At 36.7% G+C, this 24,550-nt stretch overlaps 1 protein-coding gene across 1 annotated transcript in view; it reads right to left on the bottom strand.

Annotated features, from left to right (window-relative positions):
• NHLRC3 (NHL repeat containing 3) overlaps positions 1-24,550 on the bottom strand; it is a 244,191-nt gene that overhangs the window by 113,893 nt on the left and 105,748 nt on the right. Inside the window, exon 4 of the mRNA XM_044073162.1 lies at positions 1,014-1,214. Coding sequence (XP_043929097.1) covers positions 1,014-1,214 — 201 coding nt within the window. The remainder of the gene's footprint in view (positions 1-1,013; positions 1,215-24,550) is intronic.

Genomic DNA, 24,550 nt, shown 5'->3' on the forward strand with positions numbered 1-24,550 from the left:
CATCTGTGTGTGTTTGAGTTGGGACAACTCTGTGCTCAGTTTGAAATGTTTGTTGTGTTTTGCAATTGTGATATTAATCTTCACTGAAAATGTGGGGCTGTAATTTACAGCTCTGTCATGTGACAATCAGTAGTTATGCAACTGTTACATAAACCAAAAACCACTGACAAGTCAATTCACAACAAATCTGTAATTTTGTCTTTTCAGTGCAATTTGATAGTTATCTGGGAGTACAGCTTTTGACCCCCAAGTTTTAGATATAGTGTTTTTGCTGAAACATTATCTACACTGCGGTGGTGGTGCTGCGGTAGCGTTGTCGCCTCATAGCAAGACCTTGTCCCGTTCAATTCTCAGCTAGAGCGTCTTCTGTGTGGAGGCATATGTGAATGGGGCGTGCCTTCATTGAAGGTTGTGCATCAGGGCTGGTAACCCAGTACGTAAAAATCCACTACCAATCATTAGCGGACCGGAGTTCAGCTGTGGCGACCCCTAACCGGGAAAAGCCGAAAGACACAAACAAACATCAATTGTTTATCTCAGCTTTCGCAATATGTATCCGACCTAATATCTCTGCTCGTACATCTTTTTTACTTTTAGAAGGATTAATAATAGTATTTGGATAACAAAAATGAAAACATAAGAAGAACAGTAAGACACTTTAATTGCATTATTTTTCGTTTCTTTTCATGATGATTGCTTTGCATCTTCTGGATATGGAAACACTTAGTGCCTTATAAACAACAAACAAAGTAGTTTCTAAAACCAGAATTGCTGACACAGTGCAAATATGCACCATGGGTGGGGGTGGGGGGATTAATGTGAAGATTTCTTTCTCAAATGCAATTATGAAGTAACATTTTCAATTTCACCAATTCAACAATGTACAGGATGTACTATAAAGGAAAGAAGTGAAGCTAGTGCTTGGTATCAAAGAAGTATTCCATTGTTGAGATCCAACAATACTTGACATGCATTGGAGATTATTACTCTCACTCTAGTGACAGAGTACATACCACTGGTTATCTTCAGAAGTCTATTGTTCATTCCTCCGTCTCCATCTACAATGTAAATATCTTCAGCATCATCCACAAACGCCTCTGCTGGCTGGTCAAACTGCAGTGGATTAAGTGATGAACCAGCACGTCCTGCAGTTCCAAGTACTCTGACAAGTTCTCCAGAAGAACTATACTTTTTAACTGTATGCCCATAGTTTCCTAATTTAAAATAAGCATACTCAATTACCACTCATAGAAAGAAACAGCTTTTATTAAATGTACTGCATGTTAGCTTTTAGCCATAAAAATGGTTTACAAAATAAAACAGTGGGAACTAATTATTCCTTCTAAACATAAACCAGTATTTTAAAAACAGCAAAATACACACACTCCTTTGCATATGTCAGTATGTGCCATTCGTATTCCTTAATGCTTATACACCACAATGTAGATTAACGTCTCATGTGTGCATTCCCGCTCATTAGCTGCAAAACATACATTACTCAAATAAAACGTATTACGACGCATTTGTGTTCCAGTGTCTTTATGCCCATCCACTGAACAAATTTATGTCAGCACAAATTTATGTCAGCACTGTGGCCTGTCACCATATGCATTTATTTTACTTTACTGAACGAATAAACAGGACTGGACTGAGGCCTAATTTCAGTCATACTCTAGTGTAGTAATTAGAGAAACACGCAGAGTACAAAGAAAATTCTTAAATTTACTTGCGTCACAAGCACACAGAGACTACAATAGTACAAGGAGATGCAAAAAAAGCAGCAATGCATTACACTGCAAGACCAATTATCTACACAAGTCTAAAGTGAGCTGCTCATGGCTGACTTATATGGACTGTCAGAGGATTTATTAGTAGCCTGAAACACCTTCAAGTGGCTCCTCTGAAAAAGCAGGACGTTAACCTAGACTTGATTATTTCATGTGTTGACAAGCTTCCAATTTCAAGTGGTAAGAAGAAAAATATTTTAAAGAGCTGATAAAAAAAAACTCTTTTACTTCATCCACTACTGGCTGAGGTAAACTAAGCATATAAATTGAGGAAGTAAAAGCTTTTAGAAAGTGGATGGCAGTGTTCAGTTTTAATGAACTGGCTAGGGATGAGCAGTGTTTCTACACACAACAATAATAGCCTTTGCTGTAAATTGAGTGACATATAATACTAGCATATATAAGGACAATAGTATATGCATATATATATATATATATATATATATATATATATATATATATATATACACACACACACACACACACACACACACACACATATTCAGAAATCACAGCAATGCTACGTTTGTTTGCATGAAATGTACAAACCTTCCATGATAAATTCCAAAAACTGAGAAATAGACAATAATAGCTCTTGCTATTTGGTCCTTGGACAGGAAACCATGATAAATTACCTTTGGATTGTTATAACCATTAGGCAGGATAACATAGCAATGCTATGTCCATTTCATATGATTCAAACTGTTTAAACGAACAATAATAGCCTTTGCTGTAAATTGAGTGACATATAATACTAGCACATATAAGGTCAATGCCCAAACTCTCAATAACTACTGTAAAGTCCAGTGAGACCAACAAATCATGGATTCAAGCAATAACCCCTTTGGTGTTATACATATCAGCAACCATGGATCAATTTGTTATACATATAGGACACATATTTAGCCCATCAAATCCCCCAAATATTAATCAGATGCTTCCCTTCAGATGTTGGGAGAGTAAATGTTGGATACCATAATACCTATGGGTCAGTTGATTAAAAAAGGTTGTCAGTATCACCAAACCCTTGAATACTGACCAAATCCTTCTACAATATATATTAAGAACAAACAGCAGATCCTATAGGTTCAAAGGTAGGGAGGAACAACTCTACTGAACAATCCAACCTATCCAAAAATATCCTGTTAGTATTCGTCCCTATTTAGTAGCACAAACACTAATATTCTGACAGTAAAATAGCCCAGCAATCGTGAAATAGTGACATTTCCCCATCCAGATGTATAAGACCAAGCAATGCCCCCTAGTAATCTGATATTAAACATACATATATAAATGATATGTTGTTCCTGGTGACATTCAAATAGTAGTAATTCCAACCTCAAATAGGACCAAAAGACTGTGTTAGTATAACATTAACCCTGACACACATACAAAAATATATATAACTGAAGTTATTCACATTCCAATCTGTGTTAATAATCTCATTTATATTCAAATTTGCAAATACAGCACGTCAAGCACCTGCCTATAGTGATGTACCCTTCAAAAAGTAAGACTCCTACAAAACACAGCATTACGAAATATAAATAAAATGTAAGCATAACAAACAATTCCAGAAGCAGCTGGTCGCTGTTAAATTTCAAGAGTAACGATCATTGTGGTGTTAGCTATTCAGCCATGAAGGCACTAGTTATTCACACTAGCCAAAAATGTTAAATAAAATTTCAAAGCTATACATAGACGAGCAAACCTTCCCAAACATGCCCAACAACAGTCAAATATACCTGATAACCATACAAGTTTGATTAATGGATAAGCCCACCAGAAAAGACAGCTCAGCGATTAAAAAATAGCATTAACCTGGCTGTTCGTGTGTCTGTTTAAGCCACAAAATGTTTAGAAAGCATACTAACAAACATTAGTCATGTGTTAAGCATCCAGTCGAATATACGAGCTGAAAACCAATCCTGAGTTCAATAATTCAAACCACCACAGGTCTTGTAGCCCCCAAACACTGATGTTAACGGCTGCATCATTGCTAGGCCTCTTCCTATTAGAATGACTGAAAAACGACACACTGCTTCCACAACCCCTAAAAGTAATCATATAATTTGTTGAGTAGTGCAAAAACAAAGTTGGAAAGCCCCAATCAGTAGCGGTCCATATGAGATTAACTTTATACTCGATATTTTTGTATTCAGCAGTCCTGGATTTTAGTACATACCTCCCAAGTGTTCAAACTGAGTCATTTGAAGTAAAGAAATAGAATTACTATTGTTACATCGATCAGGAACCAAAACATAAAGTTTCAAAAATATATATAGTTGCTCCCCAGATCCAAAATAATACAGGAGATAAAAGAAATAAGATCCTGTTAAATGAGCAATGAGCTAGATCCCAATGTGACTTCACCAGATGACTCTGTCCCCAATACACAGCATTCCATAGACCAACAGCAGGGGAAAACACAGTCAGGAACAGCGAAAGAGTCCCTGCACATATGGCAACTGCACGGCCCCAAAAGTAGCACTCCAATATTAAAGCAATGAGCCAGCAGACTATGGCAAACTGTTTTATCAAACTTTCATGTCAAACATGAAAAATAGAGACAAAAACAGACCAGTTTCGGCTATAAGATTGACATAGCCTTCATCAGTGTTACACAAAACATAACTTCAATAGCCTCATTTTATAGTAGACATGTAAATAATCCGAAAAATCATTGGTCACTCATAAATGCTCAATAAGTCCTGGTGGAAATAACCCACCCAATTTAATGAGCCACTTCTTTTCCTTAGAATTCAATATAGTATGCCATCCGGCTTTGATAATTTTATCAATCACAATGAATCTAAAGGAAGCATTCTTGTGTATCGTAGTATGTTTGTAGACAGCATTGCTGGTCTTTTTGGTTCTTATATCACTAAGATGTTCTGAAATATGCAGCCTTAAAGGTCTAGACATTTGCGAGGTAGATGACCCAGTCCGGGCCACAATTTGCAAAGAACCCAATATTGTATATGTTCCCAGTATTGCTGCTGCTGAATTCTTTACATTTGGTCACACTCCTACAATGGGTACAATGACCACAAGGGATGCACCCACAAGCAAGTCTCCAGTCAAGGTTTTTTGGGTAGAATATAATTTGGACATACCACTGTGTTTATAATGACTAAGTTGAGAGCCTATATTCCTGCTTCTGTGAAATGAAAAGAAACATCTGTCCTGTAGGAACAATGTAGGACGAATGCTATTGGCAAGTCCAGGGTACAGCAATGGGGGCATCTTTTGCCCCCATTTATGCTGACCTATTTATGGCAAATGTGGAGGAGTTCTTGATATATGACAATAAACATAACATCCATCTGGATGAGACTGACATTTGGAGAAGGTTCCTTGATGATTGCTGGATGGTATGGAGATCTGATGAGGAATATCTAATGGAGTTTGTGGGATACCTTAATGACAACAAATGGGCCATCCAATTTACAGTGAATTATAGTTCTCAACAAATCACCTACTTAGATGTCCTTATTATTAGGAATGTTGACAATACTTTAGAGACGGAGGTCTATCGAAAATACCCACAATATAATTCTCTTCTCCATGCCTCCAGCTTTCACCCACCACATATCTGCAGGAATATACCAAAATCCCAATTCCTACTGATGAAATGCATATTTTCACATCCGGAAACCTATGAATACTTCAAGGATGACCTAACCACTAGATTCAGGGGCAGGGGTGACAAAATGGGTAATATCATTAGTGCTACTAATTGGGTATCTACACTCAACAGGAAGGATCTCTTGCAGTACAAACAGAGGAAACCAGGTAATCAATCATTGATCTGATTAGTAATTACTTATGGGAGAAATACTGATCTTTTATTGAATAGTGTACAGAGGCACTGGAATATACTACTTGCGGATGCTAATCTCTCAACCTTCCTACAGGACAGATGTTTCTTTTCATTTCGGAGGTGCAGGAATATAGGCTCTCAGCTTAGTTATTATAAACACAGTGGTCCAAATTGGATTCTACCCAAAAAACCTTGACAGGAGACTAACTTGTGGGGTGCATCCCTTGTAGTCATTGTACCCATTGTAGGAGTGTGACCAAATCTAAAGAATTCAGCAGCAACAATACTGAGAACATATACAATATTGAGTTCTTTGTAACTTGTGGCAAGGACTGGGTCATCAACCTTGCAACATGTACCTGTTCTGCTTTTTACGTAGGCCAAATGTCTAGACCTTTAAGGCTACGTATTTCAGAACATCTTAGTAATACAAGAACCAAAAAGACCAGCAATGCTCTATACAAATATACTACGATACACAAGAATGCTTCCTTTAGATTCATTGTGACTGATAAAATTATGGGCAACAGGATGAATAAAGCTGGATGGCATACTATACTGAATTCTAAGGAAAAGAAATGGATCACTAAATTGGGTGGGTTATTTCCACTGGGACTTAATGAGCATTTGTGAGTGACCAATGATTTTTCAGATTATTTACATGTCTACTATAAAATGGGGCTATTGAAGTTATGTTTTGTATAACACTGATGAAGGCTATGTCAAGCTTATAGCTGAAACCGGTATGTTTTTGTCTCTATTTTTCATGTTTGACATGAAATTTTGATAATAAAACAGTTTGCCATTATCTGCTGGCTCATTACTGTAATATTGGATTGCTACTTTTGGGGCCGTGCAGTTGCCATATGTGCAGAGACTCTTTCGCTGTTCCTATTAAGACTTCATCCTTTTAACCAAAGCATGCCAAACATTAGTGAACCATAGCTGAAACCCTCACATACACATATGTTGCATTGGTATATTCTTGCAAGTTTACCTTTTTTTTTAAATAAAATTTTATTGAAATCAATGTTGAAGTAAACAACTATTATAAAAATAATTGAATACATTTTAAGGTACATTAGATAAAAACCAGAGAACAATGATATAAAGAACAAAGATAAACTATATACAAAGATGTTCACTGTACAAGCATCAAATATTGCTGTTAAGCTAAGAAATAAAGTTTGATTTTACATTCAAGTTACTGGTTTAGTAATAATTAATTTATACTCTTCCAATATTTACATATTGTTGTATTCCTTGAAGATCTAGATTTGATTGTCAACAATTCAAGCTTAGAAACATCCTTGAGAAGGTCTTTAAAGTTTTGAAAAGAGGGAATATGTGAAGATTTCCAGTTTTTTGTGATTTCTTTCCTGGCAATGGATAAAACAGCCCACATGATTGAATATTTACTCGGTTTTACACAATTTGGAATTGGGGTGTTAAATAAAACTAATGATTTGTTGAGTGAAAAATTATCAGTACAAATTACCTGTAGGAAATTATTAATGTCTTCCCAAAAGTTCTTTAAAAGTAAGCAATCATAAAATATATATGTCAAATCTGCGTTTACTTCCTTTTTACATCTCCAACATAAAACACTATCTTTAGTTATCTTATTAATATTGTATGGTGTGAGAAATTATCTGTTTAAAAATCTCCAAGTAAATATTATCCATTATGAGTGAAGATGTAGTTTTACCAGCTAAGTGAAGAACATTTAATTTATCTTTGTCTAAAGGATAACAATTTTTAGTCATAGAGAAAAAATTCCAATAATTATCTGTGTATATATCCAAATCTGAATTTATTGTTCTATATATATATATATATATATATATATATATATATATATATATATATATGCAAAAGACTCATTTTCATTGAATTGCTCTGCTGAGTGAAAACAATTAAATACTGTATAAGTTTAGGGATTAAAGTCTTAGCTGTAGTGGGAATTAGATTAACTAATCTCGCTGGAGGTCCTCATCCCGCCCCCCACCTGAAACAAAAAAGACCACAGTGAAAATGAGCCAGTGGTAAACATTACTCAAACCGCTGAATCACTTACAAATGCCTTCTACCAGCACCTACAGGACTGCATGGATCAGGCAATCCCAAACAAAACTAAGACTCTCTGAGTCTGGTGGCCCCAGCCATAAACAAGCTCTACAACAAAAGGAGGAAGCTACTACAAGATAGAGCAAAATCCTTGAAAGGTAAGACACCTTTGATCATTATAAGTAAAAACTAAGAGCTCTCATAAAATCATCAAAGGCAAATTTTGAGAGAAAAAAGGACTCTAAAGACAATCATAAGGCCTGTTCAAAATGATGTGAAAATTACTGAACCTACACACATTGCTAACATACTGGCTGACAGGTCCAGTGCAGGTGAGAACTGCCCCACTAAGGCAAAAACACAGCATCCATGAACTCAACGAGGAATTAAACCCACAGTTAGGACAGCTGTTTAATCTTAGCCTCACCTCAGGATACGTACCCCAAGGAGGCGCCTTGGGCGACTGTGGTCCCTGCCTCCACAGACCCTGGAAATTACCCCCATTAGCTTGACAAGCCTTATCTGCAAATCCTGCCTCTTAACTTGGTTGACTTTTTGAGACAGTCACCAAGGCCATTGATGAGGGAAAGGATGGGTTGCAAACTGGCTAGCGACAGAACCCACAGGGTCAGAGTTGCTGGAGCCATGTCAGACTCAAAGCCCACAAGTGGTGTCCCACAGGGCTCAGTCCTGGGTCCACTCTTGTTTGGCATCACTTTTTCTGAAGTACAAGCAAACACAGGAGGGTTATGGCTGACAAAGTTTGCAGATGACTGCACGCCAAAAATGCATAGTCATTAGCTACCATATAGGTGACAATCCACTGAGCACAGAAAGTTGACAGTAGTCTTCGTTTGACACTCATGTTGCTAAAGTAGTTAGGAAAACCTTCTATACCACCCCTGATCATGAAAGGATTCACATCTAGATCAAGGGAGCCCCCCCCCTGTACTCTCATCACATTAGACTGATGATTGACAATAATGCCCGTTCGGAATGTATCTGACCAGACACCTGATGCAGCTTGAAAAAGTTCCTCACCAAAAGGATAAAGGGTCTCAAAAATATGTCTTATGCTGCCCGACTGAAAGAACTCTTAAACCTTCTTGATTATAAATATAATAGAGCGTGGAGGGGGACAGATTCATCACCAGAGAGAGACTCCTATGGGAACAAAATCCCGGTACATGTGAGGCAGAGCACAATCTTGACCAATGGATGGGAGAGACGCAGATATACCCGGATTACTTCAGTGTCACTGCTTGACAGAGGCACAGAAAAATGATAGGCATAGTTTTGAACCTATGAACCTATGAACCTTAATGTATTTCCTAGCTTCTTGTAACTCTAGCCATAACAATGAATCAAGATTATTCTCTCCTATAAGGGTATAAACTGATTTTAATTCATGATTATTCATCATCTGATGCCAAGCTATCAGGTGCTTTTATTTGAATAGTGACATTTTATGGTAATCTGTAGTAAAAATGATCCCTTTTGTATAAGCTATGGGGAAAATAAGGAATATCCAGCTTTCATATATTTTATATCCAATAATTACATTTTTAAAGGATCTTAAGATTAGGATTATATAGTTAGATTTAAATGTTTGGGTATGATAATAGGAGAAAAATTCTTTTAATCTCCAAATAAATGTATTGTTTATTAAATTTAACATATAGGTATCATTATTATTTATTGGAATTTGAAATAAAAATAAAATATATTCTTCCCATTTTGCTGAATAATTGCTGCCCATAAGATGAGAGATTGATTTAATTACTGAAGAGATTGAATAAAGTTCTAGATTAGGTAATGCAATACCTCTGTTATCCCAGCCATACATATGGTATGATAATGCAATTCTAGGTTTAATTGGATGCCAAAGGAATTTTTTAATCATTGTGTTAAACTTTTTGATTATTGAATATGAAGGGAGTATTGATATAGACTGAATTATGTATAACATTTTAGGGAGTAATACCATCTTTATAACTGACAATTTCTCATCCATCAAGAGTCTTATTTTTGACCATCTATTTATAAAATTGTCTATGGTTGCAATACTGTTATTGAAATTCAATTTTAGAGTGTATTTTATGTTATTAGTACTAACTATGCCTAAATATGTTATTTGTTGAGATTGAGCTATATATTTTTTAAAATGATCTTGTATATTGAATTTTTTTGGACCAACTAAAAGGATTTGTGTTTTATTATGATTGAATTTAAGACCTGAGTTTTTTTTTAAATTATCCATGTTGTTAAATAAATTTAGCAAAGATGGAAAGATAGATTCTTGCCACCCAAAGTAATCACTATAGCATCTGCAAACATTTGTATTTTTGATGTTTCATTAAAACCCACTTCATAACCTTTAATGTTACTACTGTGCCTTATCAAATTTGCCCAGGGTTCCATGATTAAAGTGAATAAAAGGGGAGATAATGGGATGGGCAGCTTTGTTTAGTGCCTTTTACAATTAGTATGAACTGAGAGATGTTAGGACCTATTTTAATATATGCTTGACAACTGCTGTATATAAATGAGTAATAAGGTTTATAAAATTTTTTTGAAAAATTAAGTTCTCCCAAAAGAATAAATATTCCCAAATGATTGTATTAAAAGCACAATTTATATCTAACCTAATTATAGTTAGATTATTTTTTAAGTTTTTTACTGATTCAATTAAGGTTATTATTCTCTTAATGTTATGCTGTGGTGACCCCTAACCTGGAAAAGCCGAAAGACACATACATACATACATTCTCTTAATGTTATCGTAAGAAGTTCTATTTACTATGAAGCCTGTTTGGTCTGCTTCCACTTAGCTAGGAAGAAATTTTTAAGCCTATTTGCATACACAGACATAAACATTTTATAGTGCGTATTTAATAAGGAAATAGGTCTATATGAGTTACATTTAGTGGGGTCTTTGTCTTGTTTTAGAATAGGAGTAATAAAGGTATATTTCCACGATGGTGGGATAAAATTTTTATTTTGTACTATATTGAAAACAGAATGTAAAATTGTGAGAGCTTTAATAGGTAAAATTTTGTATATTTCTGGAATAATGCTATCATTGCCTGAGGCTTTGTTTTAAGTTTGTTAATTTGCAATTGCATATCTTTAAAAGTAATTTGACTATCTAGTAATTTAACTTGGTCTATTCTTAATTTTTTTGGTTAAATTTTATTAATAAATGTCTGTATATCTTTTTTACGGTTTATTAACTCAGTAGACTGAAAAAAATCTCTAAATTTGTTTAATATATTATGTAAACAGAGACCATTTTCTTTTTTTGTGGTGAATAAAGTTCATTAATATGATTGAATTTATTTAATCTTTTAGTTTTATTACCCTAGTTTTATTACCTAGAATATTCATGGATCTAGGGTTTGTTGAAAAAGTAATAAATCTGAATTTCTCTAAACTAGTCATAGCTTTATGATTTAATATCTCAAGATATTTCTTGTTTAAAGAATCTATTTCTTTTTTTAGCTTTATCTCCTTTGTTTTTTGAAAGATCAAGATTCAATTTATCAAGATTAGATTGTATCTCTTTTAATTCTTTGTCCCATCCAATTCTTTTCTTTTTGTACCAATCAATTATTCTGCCATATAAATAGGACTTCATTGTATCCCAAATGAAAATTTCAGATGCATCATTAATAGTGTTAAGTTCTATAAAGTTATGAACTTCTGTAGAAATGAAGGCATTAAAACCATTTAATTTAGTGATATATGCTGGGATCATTTTCACCTGAATATTAGAAATTGAATGAATATATCCATCACAAATTATGGAATTATGGTCAAAAAGTGAACATGTAATCACATTTGCTTTAATTAATGAATCAGCTAAGTTATTGGAAATAAAAACTCTGTCTATCCTTGAATATGAGTTATGTCTATGTGAATAAAATGTATAGAAAAGTGATTTAGAATCTGCATAGTTATTAATGTCCTTTAACAAAAAAATTCAGAAAATTATTTCAATAGACTGGTCGTAGATGAAATCCTTCTTTTACCAATAAAGGTAGAATCTTTACAATTAAAAATACAATTAAAGTCACCAGCTAGTATGACATTACCTTTAGAAAATTGTGAAATGTGTTCTATATGTTGCTGTGCTGAGTTGAATCCAAAGCCAGGAATCCAGTATATACTGAATAAAATGAATATTGTGTTGTTAAACTCTATAATAACTGAAGCTACTATACCTTTATCTTGGTATGTTTCTATTATTTTAGGTAAGGGTAGTTTACTATTCCATAGTATTGCAACTCCTCTCTTTTTTGAGAATGCTCAGAGCTAACCAGAATAGAAAAAGATTTAGAGTCTAATTTAGAGATATTTTCTGATATCAAATGAGTTTCTTGTAGAAATATTAATTGGGAGTTACGAAATTTGAGATATTTATTTAAAGATCTTATCTTATTAGGATTACTTAGACCATTAATGTTAAGTGAAATGTAAAGAACTCATGATGTAGTTCTATATCAAATAATGCATGCTGACTGTGAGTTTTATTAATTTTTTGTCTATTTGTGGATAATAGATCGATGTAAGGAATGCAACTGTTTATTATACATGAAGTATAAAGAAGAGGTAAAACCAGAGATATGCTTAAGTTTTCAGCTATTAGTGAACATCAAAAACAGTGTAATCAAAGAATTATAACAGAAAATTTTAACAAAATAAAAAACACCCAAAACCCTTCTGGAGTTATAAACTCCTAATTCGAGTAAGCTCAATCACTCAAACATTTTAACTAGCAGCAAGTTTCAATCAGGAACTGTCTAGTTGTAAGATGATACATAATTAAAAAGTATAGCTTTTAAGTGAGATTATATTTTCTATGTACCAAAATGAACTTGTCTCAGATGAAATATTTATAAGACCATTAACATGTTAACCAGCATTAAATAATAATTAGTAATAACACAGAACATTACTGTGTGTATTCCAATACGCAAATGAACTGATTTATAGTTAAATATGTTAAAATAAGACTATTTATTATCCTAAATGGTTAGAAGCCAACTATGATGTACTAATGGGAGTTAAATCACTTTTGTATACTATCATTAATATCCAAAAATAAATCAAAAACACAACAATAATAAGCAAATAAGCATAAAAATAAATCCTTCATACACCTAAATAATCAGCAACATTTTGGGACATCAATCATCAAATTGGCAAGTTTACCTTTTTAGAAACAGTATGTTGAAAATGAAACAGTTTTCTGTACGTAAAAATAGAAAACAGTAACACAGGATTAGCATACAGAGAAAGTGGTGTTGAACTTAAAGATCCTTCTTCGTTTATTCCTCTATACATTTCATTTCTTCTACTATTCACTTACTTTAGGATAAAGTCCACAGAATCTAACAAGTTAAACACTTCAGGGCATATTTTCTGAGACCCCAAATGTATACAATGTTTAAAATATTGCTTATTACTGCAATAAAATAATACTTCTACCCGATGAATCCACATAAGGTAAATTGTAGTGTGTACTATGTTGTATATAGTGAAAGAAAAACTGAAGTAAATGTATGCCTAATGCACTTTGTTGCATACTGTTAATGGATATAAAGTGTATACAAGCACTGTTAATGAATATAAAGGGTATGCAAGCACTGTTAATGATTACAAAGTGTATACAAGCACTGTTAATGAATATAAAGTGCATACAAGCACTGCTAATGAATACAAAGTGTACACGAGCACTGTTAATGAATATAAACTGTACACAAGTACTGTTAATGAATATAAAGTGTATACAAGCACTGTTAATGGACAAAAAGTGTATAGAAGCACTGTTAATGAATACAAAGTGTACGTGAGCACTGTTAATGAATATAAAGTATATACAAGCACTGTTAATGAATATAAAGTGTATACAAGCACTGTTAATGGCTACAAAGTGTATACGAGCATTGTTAATGAATATAAAGTGCACACAAGTACTGTTAATGAATACAAAGTGTATACAAGCACTGTTAATGAATATAAAATGTATACCAGCACTGTTCATGAATACAAAGTCTATACGAGCATTGTTAATGAATATGAAGTGTACACGAGCACTGTTAATGAATACAAAGTGTATACAAGCACTGCTAATGAATATACTCTACATGTTTAGTTTTAGTTTTGATCTCTGGCCAGACATGCAACCAAGTAAGGTAATGTCTGTTACGTCAATACTTGGCACCTAGACGTATGCCCAAGAATATTCTCTCTGTTACAGTCCCTCAAAAAAAGGCAAAAATAGAACATCTTCCTACTGTTTATAATTTTTTTTATACTGCACTAACTACACCTAATGGTATTTACCTTACTTGCACATTTACGTATTTTCCTTTAAACTCTAGTATCCATTTTATTATTTAAAAAAAGGGAAAAATGGGCACCCATAGGCCTTTCTGTTAAAAACAGACTCAGTCATTTATGGTTTATGTAATATTAAAGAAACAAATCCTGTAATATCTTTGGTTTAAAGCATAGCCCAGTAAAACTGTAAAAGATGTAAACCCATTATATCTTGGTTCAAAAGCCACAGCAACTACTTTAAGAGAAGTTCATTTTTGAAACTTTTTTGGGTCACTTGTGTAATCACACAGCTAAATAGCATCACACCATCATCACTAACATATACTTGAAAAATGACATTGTGAGATCTGCACTAAATCAAAAATAGCAATATTGTTCGGCGCTTTTTAACAAAAATAAATAAATGGATTTTAACAGCCATTTTAAAATCTAGTCAGAATGTTGTTACCCCTCATAGCAGAACATAAAATAAATTACTTAGAAAAGTTTACCACACACATGAATTTTCACAGACAAGATATAATGTCGGTGTGTGTGTGTGTGTGTGGGGGGGGGGGGTGCTGTTGAACAGTAGTTACACACCCATTTACAATTATCTACTTTGAATGTTTAATTTAACCTGGACTGACTTGGATAATTAATGACAACAGTTTTAGAAACTATGTTTACTATATTTAATATTCTTATGTTGGTCTTCATTAAGTGCCTTAAATAGAGTTGTACACACTTGTTGCTTCCAACAAAACTGCATTGTACTACAATGTTTTTAATGTAAACATTAAGGCTGGTCTTTCAATCTGCATTATGCAGAGGAGACTACTTATTTATTTATTTCCAGTTTGATAACCGGGGAGGTCCACTGGGCTCAAGGAGCCTGTTTTCAGTGGAGGCCCGGGGAGAAAAGCTCCATATTACATACAAGAAAATCAAACCTATGATTATTTAAAACAAATGTAGAATTATATACTGAGATATAGAAAAATGCAATTGAGAAAAAAAATGAATACTCCATGACATATATGTAGTTGCTTAGAGAGCCATTTGCACAGCATAAAGTTAAACTGAGGCAGTGGAATAAGCTGACAAATATTTAAAAATTATGAAATTGTAAGTCTTCTGTTAGTAGTTGCAAAGACTGAAATTTTGAAAGATGGAAGTCTAGGTTTAGTAGTATGTGGAATAAATAAAGGAGGAAAGTGCGATGTGTACGAAGTATACAGTCAAGATTCTGGTGAAAGAAAAGAGGGGCAGTTGAGTAGTAGAGAGGGAGGTGGTTGTTTAGAAGAAAAAGAAATCTGGTGAAAGTAGAGAGAGGCAGTTGTTTAGTAGTAAAAGTGGAGTACACACGTCAGGGATGAATATAGTAGCTAGTTAGCAGCATCTCTTAGCATGAACCTTACATGTAGGTAGAAAGGAAAGAGAACATTTCCAGATAGGGAGAGAGAGTAGAGTTACAAAGCTATGCATCTTTAAAAGCACTTTCACTAAAAATATACAGTATTTGCACTGACTGTGCAATGTATCTCCTTTTAACTCTAGTAACAGCTATTCTTCAAATTTCATTGTAGTGTTTTTAATATGACAAGATAACAGAACTTACAGCAAAATCTTTAGGTGTAGCTAGCCTTGTACTTACAATAAAATACAGTTCAACCAAGGTTTCTTCTTGCAGAACTCAGTTAATGCATCACAATCACCATTTGCTATTAATTATCTAAGAAAGTCCGGGTTAAATTAAACATTCAAAATTACCTCATGCACTTTTAAACCAATAAGACTACCATTTATTGCTGTTTTCAAAGAAATCAAATAATTATTTTTTTCTCTGTGAAAAGCTGACTTTAAACAGTTAAATGTTTTTATTATTGTCATGAGTCCTGAAAAATGTCCACTTTTAACCTGCCAATACACTGCATACCACATATTGGAATTAGTCTCAAAGTTCATTACTTACAGTTTTACAAATGAACTTTGAGATATCCAAGTATCAGCTTGTTCAGTTTCACTCAACTTATCTCAAACCCCACAAGACTCTCCAAACATTCAGATCAAGGAAAAATTTACTGGACCCTGTGCAACAACCCCCAACTCTATCACAACCTGATGCCCTATGTGACCACCTACCCATCTGTATTCAGAGATACTCACCCCAACAACAAAAATCGCATCTTTACAAATTCTGCCACAAACTCAAAAACTTCAACCCCTCCACTCTCAATGAGAGTCTTTCTGCCATTAACTGGCCTAGATTGCTTTTTTTCCTCTTAAAGATGCTGTACTTGAATTTAAAAGAATCTTCCTAAACACTCTAGACTCAATCGCCCCCTCACTTAAAATTAGAATAAAGTCAAATTTTGCCCCCTGGCTCAGTAAAGGCACCCGTCAACTAATGCATAAAAGAGACAATGCCCGAAAAACGTGGCTTAAAAGTAAATCCTCACACCACCAATTATTTAAAGAACTCAGGAACCATACCAAGAAACAAATATACAATGATAAAAAGACCTACTACACTAATACACAGCCCACTACTCAATCAAACCCCAAAAATTTCTGGAGAAGTATTAACTCTATCTTCCACCCTAGCAAACCTCAAACTCCAAACCCCTACCCTAACCTCCCTGACCAAGAGACAGCCTCTCTCCTCAATTAATTTTTTACTGACCCGATAAGCAAATTAACTAATACAAACCAAAATCCCCACCAAGAAACACCAGCCCTACCTACAAACACTAACACGTTTCTCTCTCAACCCTGTGTCTACCTCCTACATAAACTCTCTACTTCTCAAACTAAAACCCTGCTCTCCCTCAGCAGACATGCCTCCTCCTCAATTCCTCAAACTTGCAGCAGACTCCATCTCCTATCCAGTCTCAATTCTCATTAATCGATCTATTAAAGAAGCTACTGGACCCAAAATCTGGAAATACTTCTACATTATCCCCCTTCACAAAGGCGGAAACTCCAATGATCCCTCTAACTACAGGCCTATTGTTATACTTTCCCCACTAACCAAGATTCTAGAGAAATGCGTTCACATCCAAATACTGAACTTCCTCCTCCAAAACAACCTCCTTACCTCCACCCAACAAGGTTTCTGGCCTCACAACAGTACCTCTACAGCCCTTCTGTCCTTTACCCACACCATCGCTGAAGCTAGGAACAACGATAATCTAGTATCATGTCTGTTCCTGGATTTATCTAAGGCATTTGACACAGTATCACACCCCAAACATCATCATCATCATCATCCCCCTTTTTCCCATTTACATGGGGTCGGGGTATCGTATTAACTGTCGCCAACTCTCTCGATTCAGTGCCACTCTCCTGCCTTCTTCAACACTCATGCCTGACTGTCGCAGGTCTTCTTTCACACAATCCATCCACCTCTTTGCTGGACGCCCTCGCTTCCTCTTACCTTCTTCCTGTCTGTCCCAAATCTCCCTCACCAGACTGTCTTCTGCTTTTCTACATATGTGCCCATACCATCATAATCTGTTCTCTTTGATCTTTTCTGCAATTGGAGCTACTTTGGCTTCTGCTCTTATGTCCTCATTTCTTCGCCTGTCCCGCAGTGTGCATCCTACCACCTTTCTCAGGCACTTCATTTCCATCACCTCTAGCTTCTTCAACTGTTCTGCCTTTACTGCCCAGGTTTCTGTACCATACAGTAGTACTGGTCGCACCACTGTCTTGTATACCTTACTTTTCAGCTTCTTTGGCATTCTTCTGTCATAGACTACACCTGATACTCTATGCCAGTTGGCTGCAGCCCCTCTGATTCTAGCTTTGACCTCTTCATTCAGACTACCCTTCTCCTCAACCACCCCTCCCAGATACTTGAAGCTGTTTACCTGTTCCACTATCTTCCCATCTATCTCTATTCTCAGCTTCTTCTGATTTCCCCAATCTGCTGCCATTACCACTGTCTTATCTGTGCTTAGTTTCATCCCATGTGCCTTCAGATTTGCATTCCATTCTCCTATCCTTTGCTGAAGTTCTAGATCAGAGTCTGCCTGTACTGCCACATCGTCTGCATACAGCAGCTTTGTTGTTCTGACCCCACCAACCTGTTTGCTGATGTAGTCCATTACCAGTATGAACAGCAGTGGGCTCAGAGCTGAACCCTGGTGTACACCCACTCCCACTGGGAACCCCTCAGTGAGGCCAAACACTGTTCGTACTTGAGTCACTGGGTCCTTGTACATAGCCTGTACTAATTCTACCAATGTTTCTGGGACTTCAAACCACCGCAGTACTGCCCAGATCAGCTTTCTTGGGACCTTGTCATATGCTTTCTCCAAGTCTAGGAAAGCCCAGTTTGACTCTCTCCTCTTCTCTAGTTTCTTCTCAAGTATCTGTCTCAATGCAAACATCGGGTCAATTGTGCTGCATCCTGATCTGAATCCGAACTGTTCATCTCCCATCTTATATTCTACTATTCTACATATCCGTTTATCAATCACCCTCTCCAGAACTTTCATGTAATGTGGTAGGAGTTTGATGCCTCTGTACTGTCCACAGTTGTGGATGTCCCCTTTGTTCTTGTACACTGGCATGAGTATGCTTATTCTCCAGTCATCTGGAATACGCCTTTCTCTCCACACTGCAATTAGTACCCTACTCTTGTGTACCTAACAGCCCAATGTGGTACTCCACATTACCCATGGATCTTGGGACTTTAGACACGATGTTAGCCCGCATCCTCATGGTACGGGAGATACATGAAGAACTGGCCAAAACAAAAACAGAGGACTCAGATGATGGAATTTCGGAATAACTCAGGCCTTTTTCATAGGCACTAAACTGTGAAAGCATATATCCCTTCAGAAGTGGAGTGTTAAATGAACCGCATTGTCAAAAAACATAAGCAGGGGATGTGCAAACTGGATACTACAAGTGGAAAATTAATTTTCCAAAAATAAAGACCGAATGAACTGCTGTATATGTTCAGAAGGTTTAAAGGAGCATTCTAAGTTTAAAAAAAGCAATGATAAATTTACAGTTATGTTTTCTTTTTAACAAAGGAAAAAACAATCCCCAAAGCATAATGCATCACTAAAAACTTTTTTTTATAAGTGCTGCTGTACTTGACAGGGCTGTGTGGATGTTTTATGTGCAACATGACATCAAAGGTGACATTTTGTGAAATGTTGTTGTATACAATAGGTCATGGGCCCACATTTTATTCTTAAAGAGAGAGAAATCCCAGAACTGACAGAAGTACCCGGATGGACTATAAGCATGAGAGGAACTTGGAGAGGATTTACTATCTTGGTTTGTTAAACTGTGCCACTGAGTCTGATCCATGAATTAATCTGTCACAATACGTGATGTTCCAAAAGTGTACTGAAAATGGCAGCTTCTCATTGTTTTTAATAAAATATTCCCAGAGTCTGGAATAGGAGACCAGATGGCTTAGTGGTTAAGGTCTTCGCCTCCAATGCACAAGGTACAAGGTTCGATCCTGACCTCTGACTAATGCCTGTTTAGAATTTGCATGTTCTCTCTGTGTCTCCATGGTGTTTCTCCCATGTTTGAAAAACATGCTGAGTGTTTCCATCTCAAACTCACCAATGAATGGAGCTGTGGGCAGCAGCACAGACTCTACATGGTGCCCAATGGGGGGAAGAGTTGTAAAAAAAAAGACCAACCACTTTGGGCATCTATTGTTGTGGTGCGCAGTATCCTCAAGATAGGAGAACACGGATCACAAACTGTGCGCCGTGGCAGGGCTAGCCACTCGATGGTGTAAAATATGGCTCTAGGTGATTCGGTCATGTTGACTGTCACCAGAAAATGGGCATGGGTAGTTACCGGTGATAAGTGGGTTGAGGACCCGGCCTACTCTCTGACCCATGCCAGGGACCCATGCTAACGGTGGGAGGGGTATATCTGCCCCTACTGGCCAGTGTGTGCCTGCCATAAAAATCCCAGCAGCCCTGGGTCAATAGGCTACTGGCTGGCCGGTGTCTATTTGCCCAGCCTGGATTACCTGGGATAGCTCTGTTGAGTGAAAGCTGGACATAAAACCAACCAACCTGCCAAACATGAACTGAGAATTGCTACACTTAATGTAGGTTCACTGACAGGACGCAGCTTAGAAGTGGATGACATGATAATATGGAGGAGGCTGGACATCCTATGTATCCAAGAGACGAGATGGAAGGGCATTGCAACAAAGCCACTTGGCTTGGGATCCAGACTCTACTACTCAGGTGGTGGACAGGCTAGAAATGGTGTAGGAATTGTGGTGAGACAGAGGCTTCAGAAGTCAGTGAGGGATATCATCAGAATTAATGACAGACTCATGGCAATCAGACTCCAGTATAATGATAGGACAGTATTCATAATCTCAGCCTATGCCCCACAGCAGGGTTGTGATAGTGAGGAAAAGAGTGCATTCAGACAGCAGTTGCAGGACCTACTAGATAAAGCAGGACAACATGAATTGGTGTTGATAATGGGTGACTTAAATGCACATATTGGGACAGAAAGAACAGGCTATGAGGACTGCCTGGGTCCACATGGGTGGAGCAATAGGAATACAGAAGGAGAAGCCATTCTAGACTTCTGTCTGGCAAATGGCTTGATAGTAGCCAACACATGGTTCAGAAAGAGAGACAGTCACAAGATCACATACAAGATTAGCCAACATGCAACTCAGGTAGACTTCCTCCTAGTAAGGAAAAGGCACTGGGGTAGAATCCATGATTGCAAAGTCATCCCCAGTGAAACAGTCGGTTCACAGCATAAACCAGTAGTTGCCACAATCAGCTGCAAGCAGTGGTCAGAGAATGCTCTAAGGTCAACAGAGACCAGGCTGAAGACCTGGAAGTTGACTGGAGAGAAAGTACAGCAGTTCAAGGAATTACTCAGGGCTCTAGCACCCCAAGAAGAGGAGGAAATAGGTGGAGTTGAAGAAGAGTGGCAGCGCCTACAAACAGCATGTGTTAGGACTACAGAAAAGATATGTGGCCGAGCCAGGTATGGAAATAAGGTACATAAGGAAAGCTGGTGGTGGAATGCAGAAGTGCAGGAAGTAATCAAAAGAAAGAAGGAGTAAAGGAAGAAGTGGGAGACAGAAAAGACTGACCAGGCTAGGAAGGACTACTGGTTGGCTAACAAAGAAACTAAGAAAGAAGTTGCAATAGCAAAGAATAGGGCATCAGACGCACTCTATCAGCTTCTGGAAAGTGACTCAGTAAGGGGCACAAAGAAACTATACCAGGTTGCAAGGCAAAGACAGAAAGATAAAGAAGATAGTCAGACACCCTTCATAAGGGATTCCAGCAACAGCCTGCTTACCAGCCCACAGGACATCAAAGGCAGATGGAAGGAGTATTTCCAGCAGTTTCTGAATGAAGAAAACCCCACAGAAGCGGTACTGCCCCAGAAACAGCCTACAATGAGAGTAGAAGAGGAGCCCAGCTTAGAAGAAGTAAGAGCAGCACTAAGGAAAATGAAGTCAGGGAAAGCAGCAGGCTCAGATGAGGTCACAGCAGATATGATAAAGATGCTGGGTGAGCTAGGGGAGAAATGGCTCCTGAGGGTACTAATTGCACCCCAAACATCTGACAAAATTAGCTAACCTTAATCTATCCAGCTAAACTCTCTCCTGGTTTTCAAGTTATCTCATGGACAGGCTTCAATCTGTCAGATGGGAATCACCCTGCTCTTCTTTCCTACCTATATACACTGGGGTACCTCAGGGCTCTATTCTTGGACCTATCCTCTTCAACATCTTTATTAACAACCTCCACTTCTCCACCTCCTTCTCCACCCACATACAGTATGCCAATGACTCCACCCTGATAACGTCCTCCAACTCTACCACACAACTTCAGACAGACACACAACAATCTTTCCTTCTTGTTGAAAAATGGCTAACTGACAATCAGCTTATATTAAACTGTCAAAAAACGAAGCTACTCCTCTTTCTCCCCAGAAATAATGACCACCTTAAGACTGCCTTCTGTATCTCTTCACTGAACAATACCATCATCCATGTAGACACCAACACAAAACTGCTTGGAATGACCATGGATGACCAGCTTAAATTTGCTTCTCACATACACCATGCAATTAAGAAAACTAACCAAAAACTTGGCTTGCTTTACCGTAACTCAAAATTCCTCTCTGCCAAATCCAGACACACCCTAGCCCAAGCCTATCTCCTTCTCAGCCTCCTATATGGATCATCAGTCCTTACAAACTTCCAATCCTGCCTACTCTCTAAGCTAGAACAAACCTATAACAAAATTGCCAAATTTGCTGCCAACTTACCAAATCCTACCCACCATTGCATAGCTCTACGCAGGCTACAATGGCTTGAATTCTCCCACCATCTAAAACTATCCCAACTACACTTAACCCACCTATTACTTAATAAACCCACTGCTTGTCCCTCTCTCGCCAACTTAGTTTCTTACTATTCCCCCCTCGTCCCCTACGTAGTTCAGAGAAACTACTTCTCGAAACATGTACACCAAAAATGAACATAGGTTATCTTCTTTATAAATCGTCCATAACAAAAATCTGGAACAACCTCCCCTCAAACTTACGAAACATCACACAAGCAAATAGCTTTAAGACAGAACTAAAACTCTACCTCCAGAAAAAGTGGATCTGCCCCTGTCAGGATCCCACCTGAATACTCTCAGACTGCATACTCAATCCCAACAATTCCTGACTGCAAATTGCATATTCTTCCATGTTATTTTTCTCAAATCATATGTAACTCTATTTATTCAAATGACATCTCTGTATATGTTAACAACTATGCTGTATTTTCTTTTTGGCTAACCTTTTTAATCGAATTAATACTCTAACATGTTTAATTATGTAAATGTACTACTGTTGGAGCTTTTTTCCTTGGGTCTCCACTGAAAATGGGCTTGTGCTCATTTGGACCAACCCGGTTAACAAATGTGAAACAAATAAAATAAATAAAAATAAAGGACAACAGTACTGTTACCTCAACACAATATATGATTTTAGGTTGGAGATTGGCATGATGGTTAAGGTGTTTACCTCACAAACAAGAGTACAGGGTTTGATTCTCAGTGAGGGAAGTTGGCTAGGCTTAAAATGGCTCACAAGGTCAGCTATCTTAGTACTTACCTATAAACCTTAATTTGTTTTGCTGTTTAGTATGCAGAGCAAAAACAGTCATTGTGACGTTCTCTCAACTGCTGACATGTATTTTGAAGACTGCACGTCTTTTAAAATTCACAGTTTTTCCTTACTAAGCAGGCATCTTTGTACTCTTTCTAGTACCCGTTTTGGAGACTATCAACATATTTATGTAATCATTAATCCAAAAGATTTGCTCTGCAGTCATTGTCAAGGCATAATTAACTCATAATACATATGGCTAATGGTTTCTTTGCAGCTTTTTCTTCTGCTGGCAGTGGTCTTATATTTTAATACTTACTTTAAATTAAAACCAATAAAAATGATTTATTACAGTTTATTAAGTACTCTATTTACTTTGACATCAGATTATATATTTACAGTCTGTCAAATGAAACGTTTCTAGACTTATCTTCTTCTGTATCAGTGCATACTTTTTATTATCCTTTTCTGAGTACACGTACTTGCAGTGTAGCACACTGTTAACTCTACATATGACACAACAGTTGTTTTCTTTAAGCATTTACTCACTTGAGCAGACCATTCCCATTACCCAGAAGTAGCTGTGCAAGTCCACTGTTTCCTCAAGTTTGTTGTAGTCTTCCTACAGCCAGAGTTTCTTTCCTTTCCAGAATATCTTCAACTGTTTTATCTGGTCTAAGCTCCTTTTTCTGATGTTCAAAATGATGTGTCAGCTGCCGCGTCGACTTTTTGTGCACTTTCTGTTTTTGCCACACAGCCATTCCCCCTCTCATGGGCAGGATCCGAACTTGTAAGAAATGATGACTAATTAATGCTTGCAGACAAGTAAATCAGGGATTTAATTCTGTGAAGCTTTTCTTGAATTTACACCCATTTTATAGTCTGTTATTGAGATCCTTCAAGCACTCTTAGACTGTGGAGGTATTTTGGTGGTCTAAACACTCATTCTAAGTTATAGAAATAGCCTAATCTAAGACACTACCTACAATGATGAAATACCAGTTTACATAAATACTATTCTGAAAATAAAAACAGAGGGGTAATAGTTCTGATGGTTCAAATCATATCATAAGCTCAGCTCTTATCGGCTTAGTTCCAAACATTCCAAAAGTGTTCTTTTGCAGATCTCCTTATTTTACTTGCCATGTGATTTCTGTCTGTTACTAGGCAGATTTTTAGCATGATATGTAAATTCAACACAAAATGTTATTTATGTACAATCTATTCTCAATGATATTCCATGTACAGTTTGTACAAAACCAGTCATGTAGCTGCTGTACATTTTTTCAGCTTATGGCAACTTCTTTCATTTAACGTAACAGATGCACATTACATGCTCACACAGAAGAGTATCACATTTACAAATACACTTATCAGTGGCCCTACTGACCAAATGCTATACCACACACCC

This window comes from Protopterus annectens, chromosome 5.part1 (genome assembly GCF_019279795.1).
Source record: "Protopterus annectens isolate FY-2018-M chromosome 5.part1, PAN1.0, whole genome shotgun sequence".
NCBI lineage: Eukaryota > Metazoa > Chordata > Ceratodontiformes > Protopteridae > Protopterus > Protopterus annectens.